The 21,044-nt window shown below is 35.9% G+C and overlaps 1 protein-coding gene across 1 annotated transcript in view; it reads right to left on the reverse strand.

Moving 5' to 3' along the window:
• RGS22 (regulator of G protein signaling 22) overlaps positions 1-21,044 on the reverse strand; it is a gene marked incomplete at both ends in the record, with an annotated part of 157,068 nt that overhangs the window by 26,183 nt on the left and 109,841 nt on the right. The window contains 6 exon segments of the mRNA XM_082858451.1: positions 3,244-3,405; positions 5,828-5,896; positions 7,911-8,069; positions 10,768-10,930; positions 11,851-12,023; positions 13,798-13,890. Of these exon segments, the coding sequence (XP_082714577.1) occupies positions 3,244-3,405; positions 5,828-5,896; positions 7,911-8,069; positions 10,768-10,930; positions 11,851-12,023; positions 13,798-13,890 (819 nt within the window).

Raw genomic sequence — 21,044 nt, forward strand, 5'->3', positions numbered from 1 at the left:
GGTTCAACTGTACTGTCCTCTAGTAAACTTTCTGTGTCTACTCCAGTCCAGGAGATGGCCATCTTAGGTATTTCCATTTTACCCTGTGCTTCTCCCACCACTACACTAATCACACTCTTATAATCACTTTGCCTATCACTTGTCTGTCCCTCCCCTAACACTGTAAGCCCTGACAGAAAAGACTGTTTTGATCACAGTTGTATCCTCAGGATTTAGCCTGGCCCTTGACAGGTGCTGAAAAAGTATTTCTTGGATGTATATTTCCTTCAAGTCTTTTCTCTATGGGGACGGACACACACACACACACACACACACACACTTTGTATTAAATCATACTGCTTTCTAGTAGCTAGGTTTTAAAAAAATCAGTAAGATGAATACCTTTTTTCATTGATTAATCTCCTATAGCATAATTTTTAATGGCTGCAGAGTATTCTACTGTATAGATGTATCATAATTAAAATAACCAATGTCCTGTTGTTGTACATCAGGGTTCTTTCCAATTTTTCACAATTCAGAATAATGTTTGATTAAGATCACTGTAGTCATCTCTTTACATATTACTACAATCATCACTGGGAGGGAGCATAACTTAGTGATTAAGGGCACAAGCTTTAGCAATAGAATGTCTTGGTTCAAATTCCAGCTCTACTACTTAATTAGCTGTATGATGTCAGAAGTTTCTTAACTTCTCTGTGCCTTAGCTTCTTCATCTGTAAAATGGTGAGAATTAACAGCTTTGACCTAGGATTCTTATAAAGAATAAAGTCGTTATTACATGAAAAGCATTACGGTAATATCTGACAGATGTGAACACTTAATATGAGTAAGCCATATAAAAGTGAGCACAGTAGGGGCTTCCCTGGTGGTGCAGTGGTTGAGAGTCCGCCTGCCGATGCAGGGGACACGAGTTCGTGCCCTGGTCCGGGAAGATCCCACATGCCGTGGAGCAGCTAGGCCTGTGAGCCATGGCCACTGAGCCTGCGCGTCTGGAGCCTGTGCTCCGCAACGGGAAAGGCCAAAACAGTGAGAGGCCCGCGTACCGCAAAAAAATAAAAAAATAAAAGTGAGCACAGTAAGACTTGCTAGGTGGAATGCTTTCCCCCTGGTAAACTTCTTCAAGACCCATTTCAAGTATCATCACTTCTTATTTATTTATTTTTAATTAATTAACTAATTTATTTATTTTTGGCTGTTTGGGTCTTCGTTGCTGCGCATGGGCTTTCTCTAGTTGCAGTGAGCAGGGGCTAATCTTTGTTGCAGTGCGCGGGCTTCTCACTGTGGTGGCTTCTCTTGTGGAGCACGAACTCTAGGCACGTGGGCTTTAGTAGTTGTGGCACATGGGCTCAGCAGTTGTGGCTCACGGGCTCTAGAGTGCAGGCTCAGTAGTTGTAGTGCACAGGCTTAGTTGCTCTGAGGCATGTGGGATCTTCTGGGACCAGGGCTCGGGCCCATTTCCCCTGCACTGGCAGGCAGATTCTTAACCACTGCGCCACCAGGAAAGTCCCACTTCTTTTTTTAAAAATTTTTGTTGGAGTATAGCTGATTTACAATGTTGTGTTAGTTTCTGCTGTACAGCGAAGTGAATCCGTTATGCATATATACATAACCACTCTTTTTCAGATTCTTTTCCCATATAGGTCATTACACACTATTGAGTAGAGTTCCCTGTAAGTATCGTCACTTCTGTTGAGACCTCTCTGAGCTACCACCCTCCCTGAATCATTTTCCCCTCTGTGCCCAAATTATAACTAGTTAGAACAGGGATCATAATCAATGTTATTTCATGATATTTTGTTTTCATGGATGATTCCCTCCTCAAAGGAGGGCAGTGTATTTTATCCATTTTTTTATTCCTACAATCTAGCATAATAGTTGGCACATTAGTGATTTAGTAAATGCTTACTGAATAAACAAATTCACCCTTGAAGCATGATTTTTAAAAGCTACCTAGTATTATATGTCCTCCGTTCTATACCACAGAAAAGATATTTAAATGAAGACCAAGGGCAGCCTTGAAGGAGAAACAGTCACAAAGTTAAGGGCTGACTATGTATGAGTCTGTTTTCTTAAATGCTTATTTTGCACAGTTTATCTCATTACCTCTTATCCTAGCAGGGTTGGACTTACTCATGTTCATTTTAGCTTAAAGACTGTTCTGCTCACTCATAATAATTTCCTGTTATGGAAAACAGACTCTACCTCCTTTTTAATTTTCAAAAAAATTATCTTAGTATTACTTATCTTGTGATAGATTTAAAAAAACTTATCTCAAAATACTTTTTTTTTCCTGCGGAAATTTCCATGTTGACAAAGGTACAAAAACTGGTGATAACAGAAAAGGGTAGAAAACAGTTTCATGGAATGCTGGAGAAAGTCTGGAAGTAAGATTGTATTGAGCAACTATTAACTATATAGAATAAATATGCTGCAGAGTATTAGTACTGCATAATATTATACATACGTAGATTATAGGCCAATTGAAAGCATTATCCTCTTAAATTCCAGCTTTAGTTTTACTCCCTACTTTTATAATGGGATTAAATAGGCTGCTTGCAAGGAAATGAGCCTGCTAACCCTGGGAGCAAGGATGCCTACTCTTAGGTATTTCTAGACAACATTCCTGTATTCAAGTCTAGATTACATAACCTAGGAAGTCCTTTCCTCCTCCTCAATGCACAGATTCTATATGATTCCATCAAACACTTAAACCTGACAATAAAATGCTTTTGCACCTAATAACTTGTTCTTTCACTTATTTATTTTAAGAATTTGGCCATTCTAATAGTAAAGCCTCTCTCATCTCTGTTGTTTATTTATCTGTAATCCACTATCTTTTATTACTATTGCTGCAAATATGGTTAGGAGGAATTCTTGTAAACAGGTCTTGGTTAAAGTACTGAATATGAATATCTTCAGCAAAAATGTGTATAGTACATTTATAGATAAGCAATATGCAAAAATATAGTTAAAACTTTTCAGGAAGATTCTCATTAGATCATAATATACGTGAAACCTTGAAAAACCTAATACTATCATTTCAGGGCTAACTCTTACTTTTCACTGTATAATAATAAATGTATCTAACACAGAACAATAGATACCTCAATATTTACACATTGGTATGAAAACATCGAAGTTGGGATATCTTATACAAATCTTGTCCAAAAAGTTAGGAAACTGATATGTTAATGCATCTCCTCCTTAAAAAGAGGTGGTTTTCTCCAGCTTCGAATACAATACCTTATACTTTTGTACTTCTTGCCAAAAGAGCACCCCATTTTCCAATAAATCTCCTTTTAGAGCCACAAACCGTTGAAACTGTCTTGCGGTAATTGGATTCAATAATGCTTTACGGAAAGCAATGATATCACAAGATGACGATATCCACTTACTCTCCACAGGCTGTCCAAATCAGAGAATACAGAAAATTAGCTGTGTTCTAAAAGTTAATAATAAAGTCATTTATTAGGCTGAAAATTACCAACTTCTATCTCTTTTATTTTTGGCGGTTGAAATTTACGGCATGGATAAATAGAATTTGGCAGCTTTCCTCTGTTCTCCCTTTTGTCTCCTTTGTATTTTTATGGCATCAGTTTTTTAAGAGGTGGAGAGAAGAAGAAATGATTGGATGACTTAGAACATATGAGTACATTAAGAATGTTAACAATCATTACAGTTTGGGACTATGGTGAAAAACTACACTTTGGCGTACAGTATGAGTTCTGTGCTTAAACAGAACAAAGTAATCATAATGTTATAATTATTATTTTATAATTATATATATTATATGTTATACATTAATATGCAATTTTCCTGTCTTTTAAAAAGTAAAAACAGTTGAACATTTAAGATATTTTTCAAAAATTTTAGAAAAAATTACCAATTACTCTTATTAATTTAAATAGGAAATTTACTGTGGAGCTTCACTATAATTCTATCCTAGAAAGATCATGGTTTTTTTTGGCCACGCTGTGCCGCTTGTGGGACTTTAGTTTCCTGACCAGGGATTGAACCTGGGCCACAGCAGTGAAAGTGCTGAGTCCTAACCACTGGACTGTCACGGAATTCCCAGAAGATCATGTTTTTAGGCAAGACATCTTTATATTATTTTAATAATAAATTACTATTAATAATTAATAACCGGAGGAAATAATTATCAGTGCATATTTTTAAAAATAAACTTTCTCTGACCCAGGATTCACTTTACACAACAAAAAAGCCATGTTGTTTTACTAATGCTTAAAGGTATTACTTATTTTATCTTCACAATTCTGAAGTATACGATGTCTACTTTTTTTACCTTGCCCATTTTAGATCACATATTCATCCTCTTTTAGCCTCTCAGATTAAGAAAAATAATAGATTTTATTGAATTTACTGAATAGATTTTTTTTCATTTGATAAATTTATTGAAGTGCCCCAAATCTGAGTTTAGCCTACAACCATGAAAGGAAGCATCACTCTAAAGGTAATGTTTTAGATGAACTTAGGAATTATAGTAACAATCAATGACAAATATCCATTGCACACGATAAATACCCATTACTGACAATGCATAAAATAAGTTCCTTGAAACAAATCATGTGTGACCAACAATATAAGCGTTTTAAGAGAGTTATGTAAAAAGTCTATGGGAATGCAAAGGAAGGAGTAACTAATTCTGCCTGGAGGAGTAAGAGCTTTACAGAGAAGGGCTTTGAGGATGACATCTGAGCTGGAAACTGAAAAGCGAAGGCAACTCCAGGCACTCTAGATGAACGGTGGTGCTTTTACCCCAGATAAAGTGAATAGATGTCTATCACTATTTTAGTGAGGCACATGTGGTGTTCCAAGGACAAAAAGTTAAGACCATCACCAGATGGTCCATATTAAAATTATAGCCCTATAAATAGGAACAACTATGTATTAGACTGGGATGTTTATTTAAAACCCACTCAACAAATAATGTTTTAAGACCTGCTTCTTAAGATACTAAAACTTAGTAATTTAACTAAAACCCGTAATTTAACTAAACAGAAAATACCATAATATATAATGTACGATAATATAACATATAAGCCCATTCTATTTAGTATTTTTAAAAAAATACATAGCAAAGGACAAATATAAGAACAGTTTGTTTCCTTTCAAGAGGAAAATACAGGAAAAAAGCATCCTAACAGATACATACACTCCCCTAACAGTCGAATAGATTTTTATCTTTGTTAGGTTGTAGGGGGTCACCTGGGTCTAGTTTGACATTTTATCAAGACCTATAGAAGGACGAATACACATACATTTGTAGGCTCAAAAAGACTGTGTTTATCATGCTTGTTAAGAAGCAAAACAGGCGATTTCTAGGAAGGTATCATATTGTAGTGGTTTAAATAAGCGCCAAAATGATAGCTATCTTAATTCTTTTAAAGTTAAAATGTAATTCTAAATAAAGAGGATAATGTAAGATAATTTAAGTTGCTGATTCTGCTGCATACTCCCCATTCTTTTTGTGTAAACCACTCCCAATAATAAATAAACTACCATATGCTGGAATGATCAGCCTGTCTCAATAAATCCATCACAAGCAAAACAACTAAAAATACACATTTAGAGTCCAATCCCACACTTCTAGGGTTGAGCAGGCTAAGGGACTCTTTAAGAAGAGGGCTCTAGTAGAATCACACTTCCCTGCAGATTCCATTAGCTAGTTAAGAACAGTGTCCGCATCTGGTGGCTTAGAAAAAAGCATTATCTACAATGAGGGTCTCTGTACAAGAAGAGGAAGAAAAACAATACTTCGACAGTGTAACTTACAAGAGGAAGAACATAACAAACAAATATTACTTGCCTTCCAGACTCCAATTTTCCTTTCATGCTTCTGTAGTAAAAGTTCTTCAGCTATGTCTCTCACCTGTACCTAGAAGCAAACCAATGATTTTATCCGAGTTATTCAGAATGTCTACAGTATTGAAATCATTTACTGATTTAACAGCTTTAAAAAATGAGGTAAAGGTCAGTGTGAATAAGAGAAAGAACAGGAGAAAGAGGATAAGACTTAGAAATGGAAGCCCTGTGCATGTCCCCGGGCAAGTCACTCAAATTCTCTTAACAGTCTCCTTATCTGCAAAATGGAGATAATAATACCTGAGTGTATTGCCCCAAAGGTAGACAACAGTTTCACTTGGGCCCCATAGAAACTGAAGCTGGAAGGATGATTAGGACTTCCCAAATTTTTGTGTATTTTCTAGCCACGACTAATTTTAGATGAGCACAAAAGTTACTCAACACAGGGAGGTAATACAGTAGATATTTCTTGAGGTTATTGCCTATTCACAATATTTTCCCTTTTTTGGGAACCACTCCTGCCAAATCTGTGCTATGTGACTCTACCTCCCTGTCTATAGCAGGTAGATCCAGGAGCTGACCCAGACAGACAGGGACTAGAATCACTGCTGCTGAGTCTTTTGGTAGCCACAGCCTGGAGAAAAGATCTGAGAATTCTTGCTGGGTTCCCAGGGCTGTCCTGGCCCCTGGCCTTTGCAAAGCTTGGGTGCCAACTCTTCCCCTAAATGTGTGAGATGCTCCAGCATCATTTTATTAAAAATTCTTGATCTTCCTTCTCTTCTGTCTTTGGCTTTAAGGTTGCCAGAATCAGTGAATGTTGCTGGCCACACACAGAATTGCTAAGTTAGGAAGGAGCTGTAAATTACAATAAAGTTATTGTGGTAAATGTAGTGAGAAAACACGGTAAACAATATTAATGAGCCAAATATCTTTCTACTTGGCTTTGGATAGACAATTAGAGTTAGCCTGAAGAAAGGAAATGAGGAAATCTGAGTTGTCCCAAAGCTTACTTCCAGGAACTTTTTGCCTAAAACAAGTCAGGTCTTCTTCCCCATACTATAAGTTCTATGTTCCCAGCTGTACTGTGTTTTCCATAACTTAAGGTGTTAAGAAGACTAAGGATATTTCCAGATAAGTAAGACTCAAAGTGTTTGATAAAATAAATATGGAGGGCAGCTTTTTTACATTCTTCCTGATCAATACTAATGGCATGTGCTTTGCACACTGAAGTCCAAAATTACATGCTCTCTACTCCTTGTGTTCTTTTTGTAAAGATCAGGTTTGCCTGTTTTTAGGTGTGATAATGACATTTAAAATTATTGAAGCAATACATGCTTCTTATAAAATAAAAACTAAACAAAGCAAAACAACAAAAACCCTACTTTACAAAGTAAAAATCCTTCACACTACCCATACCCATTCCCAGGAGGCAGATCTTTTCTTTCATCTTTGTTCATAAACATAAATATAGACAGAGAGAAGGAGAAAGAGAAATGCATAGACAGATATACAGATATAAGTACATATAACGGGATTATCTTCTATGTATTGTTCTGCATCCTGCTTGTTTCACTCAATAAATAACATCTTTCATTACCAGTATATGTGGAAATCTCATTTTTATAATCTCATTTTATATGGAAAACTGCATAGGTATCCATAGTATGGAATTCTTATAATTCATTTAACTATTCCCCTTTGTACATCCTTGCCCATTTATATGAAGACTCAATAATAATAATGTAAAAAATAATAACTATATTAATAGACAGTATGTGAGTGTTTGCTGTGTACCAGGCACCACGCTAAGAAACTACACACATATCATTTCGTTTCCTCTTCATAACAATCTTATAAAGCTATTACTCTTATTATCTCCATTTCTTTTCCAAATGAGAAAACTAAGGTTGTAAAACTTACTGTTGTACAATTAATATGTGGCAGTGTTGAGATTAAAACTTGGGAAGTCTGACTTCCTGCTCTTAACCACTATGCCATGGAAGTACAGTGGCTGAGTCAGGCTTTCACATTTGAGGCTTTGAGAGGTGCTGTCAGTTGCTATCCCAAGATTATACTAATTTACATACCTTTATCTTTTGACGTGCTGCAAACTGTTCACTTGCAAGAAACAATGGCAACCACACATTTTCTAGCCTATTTAGAACATGCTTCTGAATTTCAATTAGAACAGCTGCATCAAGCTGCTCATGGAGAATCTTTCCCCAGCCACCACTTAAATGCATTATCTAAGGAAATAAAAATGAAACAGAAACAACAAACTTCTGTTTAGGTAAAGAAATGCTAGTAGTCATTAATTTATTCATTCACCCCAAGACTATTTGCTGAGCACCTGATAGGTGCCAGAATTTTCATTTTCTGTAAAATAGCTCCTGGCTTTGCTGTGTACAGTAAAGACAGATAACTTCCCTAACATCAAACAGAGAATTGTGGTTTATGTGATGGTTGTTTTAGATGTATGATTTTGCTTATGATAATATATTTCAAAGAACACAGGGATTTCTATCCTGTGTGACAACTGCAGTGCCATTTTTTTCTCCATGGCTTCAGTTTCTTCAACTGTAAAATAAGGGCATTAGGCTTTTAGTTTTCTAAGGGCTCTTCTAGGTCTAATATTCTATGAATCTCTGATTCTACTCAAATGGACTTGTTTGAGAAGGCATTTTCTTTTGTGTCTGAGAAAAATAAGGCATTAATTAGTTAAGAGACAACCTTGACTCAGACATTATAAATATGCATATTACCAATAAACATTGGGTTGGACATGGTGGAATGATGGTGGTGGTAGCAATGTAGGGCTGTTCCAACAACTTCAAAGAAGAAAACAGAGATAGCAGGAAGTAGAAAAAGGCCAGGTTATACAGACAATAGTCTCTGACTTGCACAGGTAGCCCTTTTATAAGACAATTTCTCTGTGGCCAAAATCTTCCTTCTATATAATTACTGGCTTCCACGATACTAATGGCCATAAAAATTAATTAATTAAAAAACAATACTAATGGCCAATTCCTACTATAAATCATCCTGTTTCTGCATATATACCACTCAAAATTGGTGAGTTTTTTGTACACAGAAAAAAATTGGACTCCTCATTGGAGTCTTAGCTCTCCTTTGACTAATAAGATTAACTTAATCCTAATAATAATATTGTTTTATATAAAAAGAGAAACTCTCTCAGCCATCCTTTAATAATATTAATCAAATAATATTAACAATAATACGGTTTCTGTATAAAAATAAGAAGAAAAGAGAATAAGAGAAAAGACTACTTTGCTAATCAAACTGCAAATTGGCCACACAACTAGGATTAGAACTAGCATGGTCTGTATAAAACATAAGGCGATGCAGAAATCCTTAAGTATAAAATAGGTAAATAAAAATAAAAGTGAAGACAAAGATGAGGAAGAAGGGTCATTTGGAAAACTCCTCTATAGTAAGCACAATCATTTGCTATGACAGCAATGGATGACTTTTTCCACTGAACTTTTAATTCTCAGCAAGTTTTACTATGGAAGGTTCACACAGTAGCATCAGATACCATGAAACCTCACACAATGTAGCACAAGCCAAATAGAAAACAAATGCTTTCCATGTGTTTATTTCATACTTATGCTTATTGAGATACTCCCAGCCACTTTTGCTAATACATCCCAGATTTGTATCTCAGGGAACTAATGGCAAGACATTTTTGTTAAAGTTGCTTAATTCTAGAATTTCTTCTCCCTCTTACTCCCAAGGACTTTTGTTTATTTTCCCCCCAAAGATCTAGATTTTTAATTTGGTATGCCCTACTTATGAATAGCTCTGAATTTTTCTTTAATTTACTGAATTAATCTGAGATTTGTATTTTACAAACGTATGCCATCAGGGTACACATCCTTTTAAACTACGAAAATAAAGAACTCAAATGCTACACATTTGATCTAGCAAACTTCTAATATTAGCAAATTTCAGGTTAAATAAATTACAACAATTTTATATTTCAAAGGCATTAAAATTGAGCCATATCTCATGTGATCAATTACATGAACACTCAAAACCACTGTTGAATCCCAATCTGACATTTTTGCTGTAAATAATGACACCGCCTAGTTATTAATAAGTTGTGATTAAAGCCATATGATCTTGGCTCAACAAAATGGAAAATCTATGTTCCTGGTCAATAAAAATTGTTTTGGGAGACAGTACAATGGCAAACAGGATTTTTCAAAAATCAGTTATGTCTGGAGTAATTTCAGGTAAGACAAGAACAGAAAAGAGGTAGAGATGGGGTTTAATGGCTGATAATGGCTGCTTTTCTGCTTTTGAAAGGTGCAAGGACTTTGTCCTCCTTGTTTACCACTTATCCTGAGCACCTAGAACAGCGTCAGGCATATCACAGGCACCCATACTTGCTGAATGAATGGGTGAGTGGATGAATGAAAGTTATTTTTATTCCACAGATTACTTTAAAAATAACACAGTTTTAATAATATATAATACTTGAGTGAATTTTAAGGCATCTGTAGAGGGACTTCCCTGGTGGTCCAGTGGTTAAGACTCCACGCTCCCAATGCAGGGGGCCAGGGTTCGACCCCTGGTCAGGGAACTACAGCCCACATACTGCAACTAAGAGTTCGCATGGCTCAACTAAAGATCCCACATGCCGCAAGTAAAGACTCCGCATGCTGCAACTGAGACCTGGTGCAGCCAAATAAATAAATGAATAAATAAATTTTTTAAATAAGTAAATAAAGGAAAGCAGCCTTTATTTAAAAAAAGACATTTGTAGATAATTATGAATACCTAAAAAAAAAGATATCAAAAGTGTCGAACATATAAGTCATAAAAGCAAAAGAAAAAAGAAGACGTTGAGATTGTTGGCAAAAAGAAATAAATTACTAGTTTTCATACTTAAATGTAGAAAATATGTCTCCATGTTGATACCTGGTCCTGTTGATACAGAGAAGCTGGACTGTTGGGTCCAAAGAAATATTTTTTATTAAGGTACTTGTTTTTAATGTACATAGATTCTGCCTCCCTTCGCTTTCGATCTCTGTAAGTTATTCTTCGGAACTGTTCAATGTCTGTCCAGCACATAAGGTCCATGCTAAAATGAAAAAGTACAGCCCTTCTTATTTATTTCTTTCAATTCTATTAAACACCAAACAAGTTGTTGTTTTGACAGAATTTAGAAAGTGCTGTATTGAGCAGTTAGCACAACCGATTAGACCATGGAACTAATGAGTATGATATTATTAATATTATTATTGTCTTATCCTGGCTAAATATATGAATGAATACAAGGAGTGCTGGGATCAGAGAAGAATCTACCATCATACTGGTAGGGTGGGTCTCAGAGTTCTTCCATTAATGATGAACTAGTATTATAAATTTCAAATATGGAAAAATTTCCACCTATTGCATGTCTATTTGGCAACCTGCTAAATTTAGAATGATTATCATCACAAAGGGGAACTATATAGGTGAAATTTGGCTCCCAGGTCTAACCTGTTTTTGTTAACTTGGGAGAAAATTATTGGAAAAAATATGATTAACACTTCAGTTTATATTAGATAAATATGTCATAAGGTACCAAGATTCTATGCAGAACTATAATGTTTCATTTATGTATTAACTAATGAAAATCACAAAATAGTAATTTCAATAGCTTAGTAAAATATAAAAGAGAAACTTCTCAGAAAGAGTCATTAGAGCACCTGTTTAGAAAAATGCAAAAGAAAGAAACATGAGAATAGGCAAAAATAAAACATACTGGTGTTTTAATTTAGCCAATGGTAAAAGTATCAACAAATATTGTTTGACCACTTAAAATAACATTTTGGAGGCTGTTATCAAAATGCAATTCCCAACAAAAGGTTATCCATACAGGTTTCATTAATCTTTACTGAAATGGGTAAAATCTAGCACCAAACCATTTTTATTATATGTTGAATCAAAACAAGTATCTAACAGTTTAGAAGAATATTTTAAGAGAGAAATAAATTTTAAAATGGTTATGTTCCTTACCTTGAAGAACGAGCCTCAAGAAACTGATGGAAATGTTCAAACTCCAGTTTGTTGTTAAGCAGATCATTAAAATTAAAATGCTTATATTCTGCAGGAACATTATTCCAGTATTCTGTTTGTTTAGAGACATGAGGAAGCAGTGAAATACCAGATCCAATTTCACAAGTAGTGTCCTAGTGAAATAACACTTTTCATAAAAATCTCTTAAATACAACAAATTATTTTCCAAATTTAAAGAGAAACTGAAATAAAAATTAACTATTAGGCCAATGGCATTTATCAGTCCAAAGGTAGAACTGGGTAAAGAATCTAGAATCTGGTTCTAACTCACATCAAATTCTGTTCTGTTCCTTTCCATTCTATTCCCTTCTTTTTAGGAACATTAGTAAGTATTTACTATACACTTGCTTATAAAATATTAATTTTATTATTTTTGTTGGTACAGAAGTAATATGTCTTTTGTAGTAAAAAGAAAACAAAAAGCAGACATTGTACTACCATTCAGAGATAACCACCACAAACATTTTTATGTGTATCCTTTTAGTCTTTTTTGTACACACATGTAGTTTATTACAAGTGGAAACAGGACTATACAACCATGTATGGTTTTTGGTTCTTTTTCTTAACGATATATCATGAACATAAAACATTAGTTTGTCTATAAAAGTTTTTTACGTTATAGAGTAGTAAAAGATACTTTAGATGTAATCTCCTTCATATAACAGTTAATTGTTAGGTATTTTTAATACCTCTGATGTTTTGCGAACAGTTTACAAGTCCTTCAGGGCAAAGAGCTAGAGAGGCTTATTCTTCAGAAATCCTTCCTATGTAACTCCCTATATAATTAATTCACCTCCCTATTTGTTTTTGAAAAGCATCAGACCATGAGATAAACTACCTATATTTAAAAATCAATTTTTGATAGGTATAAGTATTATGAATAGTACTATAAATTTAAAAAAATTTAAAGATACTTTATGAATTTTTATGTATCCTTTCCAGATATTAATTAATAGAATTTCAAATAAAGAATTTCTGTGTTTATAAGGCAATAACATGAAGGTTACATTTAAAAAACAGCTTTACTGTTTGTGTAAAACTTTATTGCAAAAGAATAAAGATTTCAGATAGGTACAAAGTAGAAAATTAAAAAATCACCTGAAACCTTACCACTCAGAGCTAACTATTTTTAATATTTTGATGAACATTTTTCCAGACAGCCCTCTTTGCATATATGTATACACCTAGGAATGCATGTATAATTTTAGGTGAATAGGATTAACTGATACCAGTGTTTTTGTTCCCCACATTTTTATAAAATAATATGTCGGGGGCATTTTCCATGTCAATAAATATGAATCTAAACTGTCATTTCTAAGTAGATACACACATTTAATCTTATGGCCTTATGGATCTATCATGGTTTACTTAGCCAGTCACAAATTTGCAAATAACACTTTAATATCCTAGTCAATCCTATGATATTTTTATTGACTCTGTTAAAGCCTTTCCATATTTTTTCTTTACTATTTTGCTTACTGCTATCACACAACACTTCTTTTTCTGTTTGGAAAACTCAATTTAATTATTTTGTGACTTGAACAAATAGCGCTGCTGCCATACAGAAAATAACCAGTAACATTCAAAGGAATATAATGTGGCTTGAAGGCTCTTAGCTAAGGCAAACCTGTATCTTGGCTCCCTATGCTACTTCAACTGCTTTATTTTTCTGGCTTTGTTGTTAAATGTGTCAAAAAAATGTGATGCCTGTCAAATGCAGCATGTTGGGCAAAGAAGCAGCAGAAAATGAAACTGCCTGACCCCTACTTTATCAATACATGATTTCCTCAATATATGATTCCTACTCCCCCCTGCTACCCCCCAATATATGCAGTGATAATCCTTTCTAAGTTAAATCTTTGTTTTTCTAAGTAGAGAGTTTCTTACCTCAGCTTTCTTGGAAACTGTCTCTTTATGCAAAGCCTGTAGCTTTCTGAAGTACGTGGAATTTAGCTGTCGAGTTTCCTCCACCAGCTCCACCTATAATAACACAATAATAAAGTTTGTAACATCAAAAGAATGTGCATTATGAAAAAGTGGGGAAAGCGTGCACAATTTGCCAATAACAGTGGGCTAAAAAACAAATACACTTGCCAATAATTTAGTTTGGAGGCAGAAGCAAGAAGACCCACATAGTGAAAAACATTAGCTACAGGGCTTCCCAGGTGGCGCAGTGGTTGAGAGTCTGCCTGCCGATGCAGGAGACACGGGATCGTGGCCTGGTCTGGGAAGATCCCACATGCTGCAGAGTGGCTAGGCCTGTGAGCCATGGCTACTAAGTCTGTGCGTCCAGAGCCTGTGCTCCGCAACGGGAGAGGCCACAACAGTGAGAGGCCTGCATACTGCAAAAAACAAACAAACAAACAAAAACATTAGCTACAATTGCTATAGGTGCAAGGTTAGGTTGTTTTTTTGGGATGTTTCCTGTTTCTTAAGGTAGGACTGCATTGCTATAAACTTCCCTCTTAGAACTGCTTTTGCTGCATCCCGTAGGTTTTGGGTCGTCATGTTTTCATTGTCATTTGTTTCTAGGTATTTTTTGATTTCCTCTTCGATTTCTTCAGTAATCCCTTGGTTATTAAGTAGTGTATTGTTTAGCCTCCAAGTGTTTGTATTTTTTACAGATCTTTTCCTGTAATTGATATCTAGTCTCATAGCATTGTGGTCGGAAAAAATACTTGATAAAATTTCAATTTTCTTAAATTTACCAAGGCTTGATTTGTGACCCAAGATATGATCTATCCTGGAGAATGTTCCATGAGCGCTTGAGAAAAACGTGTATTCTGTTGTTTTTGGATGGAATGTCCTATAAATATCAATTAAGTCCATCTTGTTTAATGTATCATTTAAAGCTTGTGTTTCCTTATTTATTTTCATTTTGGATGATCTGTCCATTGGTAAAGTGGGGTGTTAAAGTCCCCTACTATGATTGTGTTACTGTCAATTTCCCCTTTTGTGGTTCTTAGTATTTGCCTTATGTATTGAGGCGCTTCTATGTTGGGTGCATAAATATTTACAATTGTTATACCTTCTTCTTGGATCGATCCCTTCATCATTATGTAGTATCCTTCTTTGTCTCTTGTAATAGTCTTCATTTTAAAGTCTATTTTGTCTGATATGAGAATTGCTACTCCAGCTTTCTTTTGATTTCCATTGGCATGGAATATCGTTTTCCATACCCTCACTTTCAGTCTGTATGTGTCCCTAGGTCTGAAGTGGGTCTCTTGTAGACAGCATAAATATGGGTCTTGTTTTTGTATCCATTCAGCCAGTCTTTGTCTTTTGGTGGGAACATTTTATCCATTTACTTTTTTTGTTTGTTTGTTTTTTTGCAGTACGCGGGCCTCTCACTGTTGTGGCCTCTCCCGTTGCGGAGCACAGGCTCCGGATGCGCAGGCTTAGCGGCCATGCCTCATGGGCCTAGCCGCTCTGCAGCATGTGGGATCTTCCTGGACGGGGGCACGAACCCGTGTCCCCCACATCAGCAGGCAGACTCTCAACCACTGCACTACCAGGGAAGCCCAATCCATTTACATTTAAGGTAATTATCGATACGTATGTTCCTATTCCTAGTTCCCTAATTGTTTTGGGTTTGTTATTGTAGGTCTTTTCCTTCTCTTGTGTTTCTTGCCTAGAGAAGTTTTTTTAGCATTTGTTGTAAAGCTGGTTTGGTGGTACTGAGCAGAAGGAAAGAGATCATAAACAATTAGATCAGAAATAAATGAAAAAGAAATGAAGGAAACAATAGCAAAGATCAATAAAAATAAAAGCTGGTTCTTTGAGAAGATAAACAAAATTGATAAATCATTAGCCAGACTAATCAAGAAAAAAAGGGAGAAGACTCACATCAATACAATTAGAAATGAAAAAGGAGAAGTAACAACTGACACTGCAGAAATACAAAGGATCATGAGACATTACTACAAGCAACTATATGCCAATAAAATGGACAACCTGGAAGAAATGGAAAAATTCTTAGAAATGCACAACCTTCCGAGACTGAACCAGGAAGAAATATTAAATATGAACAGACCAATCACAAGCACTGAAATTGAAACTGATTAAAAATCTTCCAACAAACAAAAGCCCAGGACCACATGGCTTCACAAGAAAATTCTATCAAACATTTAGAGAAGAGCTAACACCTATCCTTCTCAAACTCTTCCAAAATATAGCAGAGAGAGGAACACTCCCAAACTCATTCTACGAGGCCACCATCACCCTGATACCAAAACCAGACAAAGATGTCAGAAAGAAAGAAAACTACAGGCCAATATCACTGATGAACATGGATGGAAAAATCCTCAACAAAATACTAGCAAACAGAATCCAACAGCACATTAAAAAGATCATACACCGTGACCAAGTGGGGTTTATTCCAGGAATGCAAGGACTCTTCAATATACATAAATCAATCAATGTGATACATCATATTAACAAATTGAAGGAGAAAAACCATATGATCATCTTAATACTTGCAGAAAAAGCTTTCGACAAAATTCAACACCAATTTATGATGAAAACCCTGCAGAAAGTAGGCACAGAGGGAAATTTCCTCAACATAATAAAGGTCATATATGACAAACCCACAGCCAACATCATCCTCAGTGGTGAAACCATTTCCTCTAAGATCAGGAACAGGACACGGTTGCCCACTCTCACCACTATTATTCAACAAAGTTTTGGAAGTTTTATCCACAACAATCAGAGAAGAAAAAGAAATAAAAAGAATCCAAATCGGAAAAGAAGAAATAAAGCTGTCACTGTTTGCAGATGACATGATACTATACATAGAGAATCCTAAAGATGCTACCAGAAAACTTCTAGAGCTAATCAATGAATTTGGTAAAGTAGCAGGATACAATATTAATGCACAGAAATCTCTGGCATTCCTGTACACTAATGATGAAAAATCTGAAAGTGAAATTAAGAGAACACTCCCATTTACCATGGCAATAAAAAGAATAAAATATCTAGGAATAAACCTACCTAGGGAGACAAAAGACCTGTATGCATAAAATTAGAAGACACTGATGAAAGGAACTAAAGATGATACAAATAGATGGAGAGATATACCATGTTCTTGGATTGGAAGAATCAACATTGTGAAAATGACTCTACTACACAAAGCAATCTATAGATTCAATGCAATCCCTATCAAACTACCACTGGCATTTTTCACAGAACTAGAACAAAAAATTTCACAATCTGTATGGAAACACAAAAGACCCCGAAGAGCCAAAGCAATCTTGAGAACGAAAAATGGAGCTGGAGGAATCAGGCTCCCTGACTTCAGACTATATTACAAAGCTACAGTAATCAAGACAGTATAGTACTGGCACAAAAACAGAAATACAGATCAATGGAAAAGGATAGAAAGCTCAGAGATAAACCCATGCACATATTGTCACCTTATCTTTGATAAAGGAGGCAAGAATATACAGTGGAGAAAAGACAGCCTCATCAATAAGTGGTGCTGGGAAAACTGGACAGGTACATGTAAAAGTATGAAATTAGAACACTCCCTAACACCATACACAAAAATAAACTCAAAATGGATTGAAGACCTAAATGTAATGCCAGACACTATCAAACTCTTAGAGGAAAACATAGGCAGAACACTCTATGACATAAATCATAGCAAGATCCTTTTTGACCCACCTCCTAGAGAAATGGAAATAAAAACAAACAAACAAACAAACCAAATGGGACCTAATGAAACTTAAAAGCTTTTGCACAGCAAAGGAAATCATAATCAAGACCAAAAGACAACCCTCAGAATGGGAGAAAATATTTGCAAATGAAGCAACTGACAAAGGATTAATCTCTAAAATTTACAAGCAAATCATGCAGCTCAATAACAAAAAAAAGAACCCAATCCAAAAATGGGCAGAAGACCTAAACAGACAATTCTCCAAAGAAGATAAACAGATTGCCAACAAACACATGAAAGAATGCTCAACATCATTAATCATTAGAGAAATGCAAATCAAAACTATAATGAGGTATCACCTCACACCAGTCAGAATGGCCATCATCAAAAAATCTAGAAACAGGGCTTCCCTGGTGGCGCAGTGGTTGAGAGTCTGCCTGCTGATGCAGGGGACACGGGTTCGTGCCCCGGTCCGGGAAGATCCCACATGCCGTGGAGCGGCTAGGCCCGTGAGCCATGGCCGCTGAGCCTGCGCGTCTGGAGCCTGTGCTCTGCAACAGGAGAGGCCACAACAGTGAGAGGCCCGCGTACCGCAAAGAAAAAAAAATCTAGAAACAATAAATGCTGGAGAGGGTGTGGAGAAAAGGGAACACTCTTGCACTGTTGGTGGGAATGTAAATTGATACAGCCACTATGGAGAACAGTAAGAAGGTTCCTTAAAAATCTAAAAATAGAACTACCATAAGACCCAGCAATCCCACTACTGGGCATATACCCTGAGAAAACCATAATTCAAAAAAGAGTCATGTACCAAAATGTTCATTGCAGCACTATTTACTATAGCCAGGTAATGGAAGCAACCTAAGTGTTCATCATCGGATGAATGGATAAAGAAGATGTGGCACATATATACAATGGAATATTACTCAGCCATAAAAAGAAACGAAATTGAGATATCTGTAGTGAGGTGGATGGACCTAGAGTCTGTCATTTAGAGTGAAGTAAGTCAGAAAGAGAAAGACAAATACTGTATGCTAACACATATATATGGAATCTAAGAAAAAAAAATAGGTCATGAAGAACCTAGGGGTAAGACAGGAATAAAGACACAGACGTACTAGTGAATGGACTTGAGGATATGGGGATAGGGAAGGGTAAGCTGTGACAAAGTGAGAGAGTGGCATGGACATATATACACTACCAAACGTAAAATAGATAGCTAGTGGGAAGCAGCCGCATAGCACAGGGAGATCATCTCGGTGCTTTGTGACCATCTAGAGGGGTGAGATAGGGAGGGTGGGAGGCAGGGAGATGCAAGAGGGAAAGATATGGGAACATATATATATGTATAACTGATTCACTTTGTTATAAAGCAGAAACTAACACACCATTGTATAGCAATTATACTCCAATAAATATGTTAAAAAAAAACCCAACAAAACAAAACATTAGCTACAGCAAAGTCAGGCTTCAGATGTTAAAAAAGGTATACATTTCTATGTAATGTTATAATGCCACCAAAGATCATTCCTCCTTTCTGGACACCCTATGTGAACTAGCAGACAGTGCAAACATGTTGGGTGGATCACTTCTCCATCTTCTATTCTTTATAACTGGATAATAGTCATGAAGATAGGCACTCTTAGCTTTAGGGACCAAATAATCCTCAGTAGAACAAAAAAATGATTGGACGCTATTGTTATCAGTCTGTGAGCAAAGGTTTTATTGCTATAGCAAGAGAGGGGAGAGTCTTTAAACCTCACAAATTAAACCTCACAGTAGGACTTAGCCTTCAGATTGTGTATTGCACTGCTTCATACAGTCAGGAGAACAAGATCATTTTCCATTTCTCTATTGAGAAAGATCAGTTTAGCCGACTGAGAACTGCTGTATTTAATAATTAATTTTGGTTAAATCTTCTTGTTTATCCTTTTTGGGAAAGAGTCTACATAATCCAGTCAGCTGGACTTTTAGAGAAGTCCTCTGGGCTGAACTTAAGAAGTTTATAGAATTAAGAGAAATTTATTTTTCCTCTTATTAAAAAGAGTGTATAATTTGTCCCAGGCATTTCGTAAGAATCACTGCTAATGCTAAAACTTCTTGGTTTAGGGAAGTTAGTTATAATTCTGAATCTGTTTTGTCATCCTAGGACCATATCTTATATCCATTTTCCTCTATACCATATACTGTATTTAAAATCATGACTGGGGACTTCCCTGGCTGTCCAGTGCTTAGGACTCTGTGATTTCACTGCGGAGGGCATGGGTTCGATCCCTGGTTGGGTAACTAAGATCCCGCAAGCTGGGAGGCGTGGCCAAAAAAAATTTAATTAGTTTAAAAAATAATAAAATCATGACTGGAGAGAATTTTTCTTTTCTTAAAAAAAAAATTTATTTATTTGGCTTCGTCAGGTCTTAGTTGCGGCACACAGGATCTCTGCTCTCACGTGTGGGATCGTCATTGCGGCGTGTGGGATCTTCATTGCGGCATGTGGGATCTAGTTCCCTGACAGGATTGAACCTGGGCCCCCTGCATTGGGAGCACGGTGTCTTAACCACTGGACCACGAGGGAAGTCCCTGGAGATATTTTTTTTTAATTTCATATAATATCTCAATTTTCCTAGTGTAAAATATGTATTTTTGTAGTAGAAAGGATACAAGTGTTAATTTTTCAGGACAAAAAGAAATCAGGACTGAAAAATTCATTAGTTTGGTCAATGAATTTAGTAAGCCGTGGGGTTGTGTTGGTCACTATCCAATAAGGTGGCTCTATCCGAGGTGCTTGGTATTAATTTCATCTTAATTACCTCACCCATCCTTTCTGCGAGAAGACATGACCAAGAAGTTGTTCAGGAGATCTGAATGAAGAAGTGCAATACAGAGACAGCAGGGATCCACCTGAAATGACCTCATGTACAGGGTACATGCATTAACATAATATTAAAAATACCCACAAATGGTTTTAATTTGTGATTCAAAATAAACATTTAAAGAAATTTCCTCCACCCATCAATAAGAATAGTGAAAATAGTCAAGCCCTGAGACTTAAAATGACCTCTTTTGGAATGAAAAAAGATGTGTTGACACTTTTATCAAATCAAGCAGTCTGACCTGATGAACATCTGAGGGTGCTTTAAGTCAGAGAATGTGCTTTCCACAGTATATATGAAATGTTTATATTTTCCATGGATGTAATATTTACTGTAATTCATCCAGAATAAAAATAAACAGCCTCCTTCCATTAATCAAAATTAAAGCCACTGCTGAGAAATGGCAAGAAGTGACAAAGCCAGTATATTAACATGGCATATTTTATTGGTTCACAGGAAACCAAAACTCAAATTTTTCTCTGCTGATATATTTGTAGACAGACTTTAAAATGACATCAATTTTAGCCTTTTGTTAGGACACAACAGGGAAACTGGCAAAAACTAAGTTAATAAATACTTTCCCTGCCCCAATTTTGTGTCTGCCCAAATCT

This window comes from Leucopleurus acutus, assembly GCF_964270905.1.
Source record: "Leucopleurus acutus genome assembly, chromosome: 17".
Taxonomy (NCBI): domain Eukaryota; kingdom Metazoa; phylum Chordata; class Mammalia; order Artiodactyla; family Delphinidae; genus Leucopleurus; species Leucopleurus acutus.